At 42.8% G+C, this 2,719-nt stretch overlaps 1 protein-coding gene across 1 annotated transcript in view; it reads right to left on the bottom strand.

Annotated features, from left to right (window-relative positions):
• The window catches only part of LOC101862733 (pancreatic triacylglycerol lipase), a gene marked incomplete at its 3' end in the record, with an annotated part of 9,869 nt that overhangs the window by 3,255 nt on the left and 3,895 nt on the right, over positions 1-2,719 (bottom strand). Inside the window, 1 exon segment of the mRNA XM_005100151.3 lies at positions 2,119-2,284. Coding sequence (XP_005100208.2) covers positions 2,119-2,284 — 166 coding nt within the window.

The raw sequence follows: 2,719 nt of genomic DNA, 5'->3' as shown, positions 1-2,719 counted from the left end.
CCCATATCTTCAGCAACTTACATTGTATTAAAAAGAATGTAAAACCGAAGTAAAGACCCCCATCCAGACTTATCATATTATGGCTAATGTGAAAATAACGTTAAGACTCACATCCAGACTTATCAATATTATTTAGAATACGAAAACGACCCAATGTGCAGATTTATTTATCTACAGTTCTGTCTGCTGACCTACTAATACTAATTTATCTACCTACTGACCCACCAACTATCCTACATACTGATTTATCTCTCAACTGACCCATCAACTACCCTACATACTGACTAATCTCTCTACGGACCCACCAATTATCCTACATACTGACTAATCTCTCTACAAACCCATCAACTATCCTTAATACTGATTTATCTCTCTACGGACCTATTAACTATCCTACTTACTAATTTTTCTGCCTGCGAACCCATCAACTATCCTACATACTGGTTTATCTCTCTACAAACCCTTCAATACCCTACATACTAGTTTATCTCTCTACGGACCTAGACGCTAGTATAAGAACGTATAGCTACGGACCCACCAACTGTCCTACAAACTCATTCATCTCTCTACGGACCCGTGCATCGAGCCATGTACCGATGTATTAATCTACTAAAGAACTGATTCAGCATTGTCACCACCAACCTTCAGAGTTTTAATAAGGTCAGCGATCTGTGCGCCCACCAGTCTGGTGTTTCCCGTTGCCTGTGTGTACGGCGGTGCGTTGCCATGGTGCCAGTCCACGATGATCACGTTGTAGTCTCCGTAGGTCAGCAACTCATTCTTCAGCTCCTGTCGGGCAATGGGGGGTGGGGGGGTGGGGGTGGGGTGACGTGAGAGATGTGACAGGAGGTGGGGCGAAGTGATACGATTTGACACAATATTGTGTGACAGGAGAAAAGAGATAATCATATGATTTGACGGGAGGTGAAGTGATACGATTTGATGCGAGGCGGAGTGGTATTTTTGAGGCCATATTTTTATCATTTTAAAATGTCAGATGTCTATGAAAAAATTGAGCTCAGTATAATATGCACCAGCGACTCTCGACCACAGTGTTCTGTGCTCTCGACTGAAGAAGTTTGGTTTGGGTTGCAAATAGCAAAGTTGGTTTATGTTTGAGCTGTCTCTGAAAATCGTGTTTTTTTCGTATTTCGCGATGTACACAAAAGTATAAAATTTGAAACATTCATAATTTCCTTAATTAAACATAATCCTGTTGCAATAAATTTGATATCAAAATGCTCTTAAGGAAAAGTTCTTATGACATAATATGGATTGATTTTTTACTTAAACCCTATATGAAAATTCAGTGTTGTATAACTAGTATTATATGTGACGGAAGGTAAGTCTTATGGTGTGACGACAGGTGGCATGAGAAGACATGAATCAAATAGTTTTGAATAAGGTGAGATGAGGTAAAGTAAGGTGAAGTGTGAAGAGGTAGGCTGGGCTGATGTGGGATGGAGTGAAATAAAGTGTGGTAGGGTGAGGTGAAGTGAGATAAGACAGGTGAAGTGAGGTGGAGTGTGAGATAAGAGGAATGACGTGAGGTGAAGTGAGATAAGACTGGTGAAGTGAGGTGGAGTGAGGTGAGGTAAAAAGGGGTGGGCTGTGTTGGGATGAGGTGAAGTAAGGTAATGTGGGTTGAGGTGGGTGGGGTATGGTGAAATAAGATAAGGCAAGTGAGGTTCGGTGATGTGAAAAGGGGAGATATGAGGTGACGCAGAGGAAGGGAATGACGTGCGATGGGGTTGGGTGAGGTGAGATGGGGAGAGATGAGGTAAAGTGGTGTGAGATGAGGTGAGGTGATGTTATATGATATGATATGAGGTGGTGTAAAGTGGAGTGGTGGAGTGATATGATGTGAGATTAGATAAGATGAGAAGAGGTGTCGTGATGCGAGATAAAATGAAGTAAGAGAGGACTAAATGGGTGCTTTAGCTGAAATGAGATGAGATGACGTGGTGTAAGATTTAGATAAGGTAAGGTGTGAACAGACGGGTGATTACGATGAGATGAGATGGCGTGGCCTGAGATTAGATGTGGTAAGATGGAGCTACACGGGATGAGATTAGGTGAACTGTCATGACTTAATGGCTACTCCACAACGCCACGAACCTTCAACCACGGATTCACCAGGACGCTATCGAGAAAGCCGTGCACCAGGAACTTGGTGGGTCTCGATTTGTAGTTGGTCCAGACCGTGGCGTGTTGGTCGGGGTGTCTGGCGTCCAGGACGACCTCCTTGGTCTTACTCTCACGGGTGTACAGCATGTACTTGGTCCTGGGGAGAGAATAAATGGTAAAAGTGGTACAGGTTTAACGCCTCTTTCAACACTATTAGGTTATTTAGGAGGCGGGACTTCCGAGTTGAGCGTCTATTTTTCGAAAGGACCGAGCCAAATGGTAAAGTCGTGTAAAGTGCCATTCCTAAGGATACAACGTTGGACCAAGCTGACGCTTGTCAGTTTGTTAGTGTTCGAGGGCGTGCAATTCGCAGATTGCATTGCATTTTATATCTCACGGGAAGCCAAGCATATTTATGAGTGTTCTTGGGTCTGTCGGAGTAATAATGGTTGTAAAGCGCATAAAGCATGCTGCAGAGTGTGGATATGCACTATATAAATGCAATTATTGTATAATAATAATAATAATAGATAGCATTTGTATAGCGCATATCCCCGCTCAACAGCAGGCTCTATGCGCTTTACACTATATT

The sequence above is a fragment of the Aplysia californica genome, unplaced genomic scaffold, assembly GCF_000002075.1.
Source record: "Aplysia californica isolate F4 #8 unplaced genomic scaffold, AplCal3.0 scaffold00237, whole genome shotgun sequence".
NCBI lineage: Eukaryota > Metazoa > Mollusca > Gastropoda > Aplysiida > Aplysiidae > Aplysia > Aplysia californica.
Note: the sequence above shows the minus strand (reverse complement) of the source record. Positions and strands in the feature narration are given on the sequence as shown.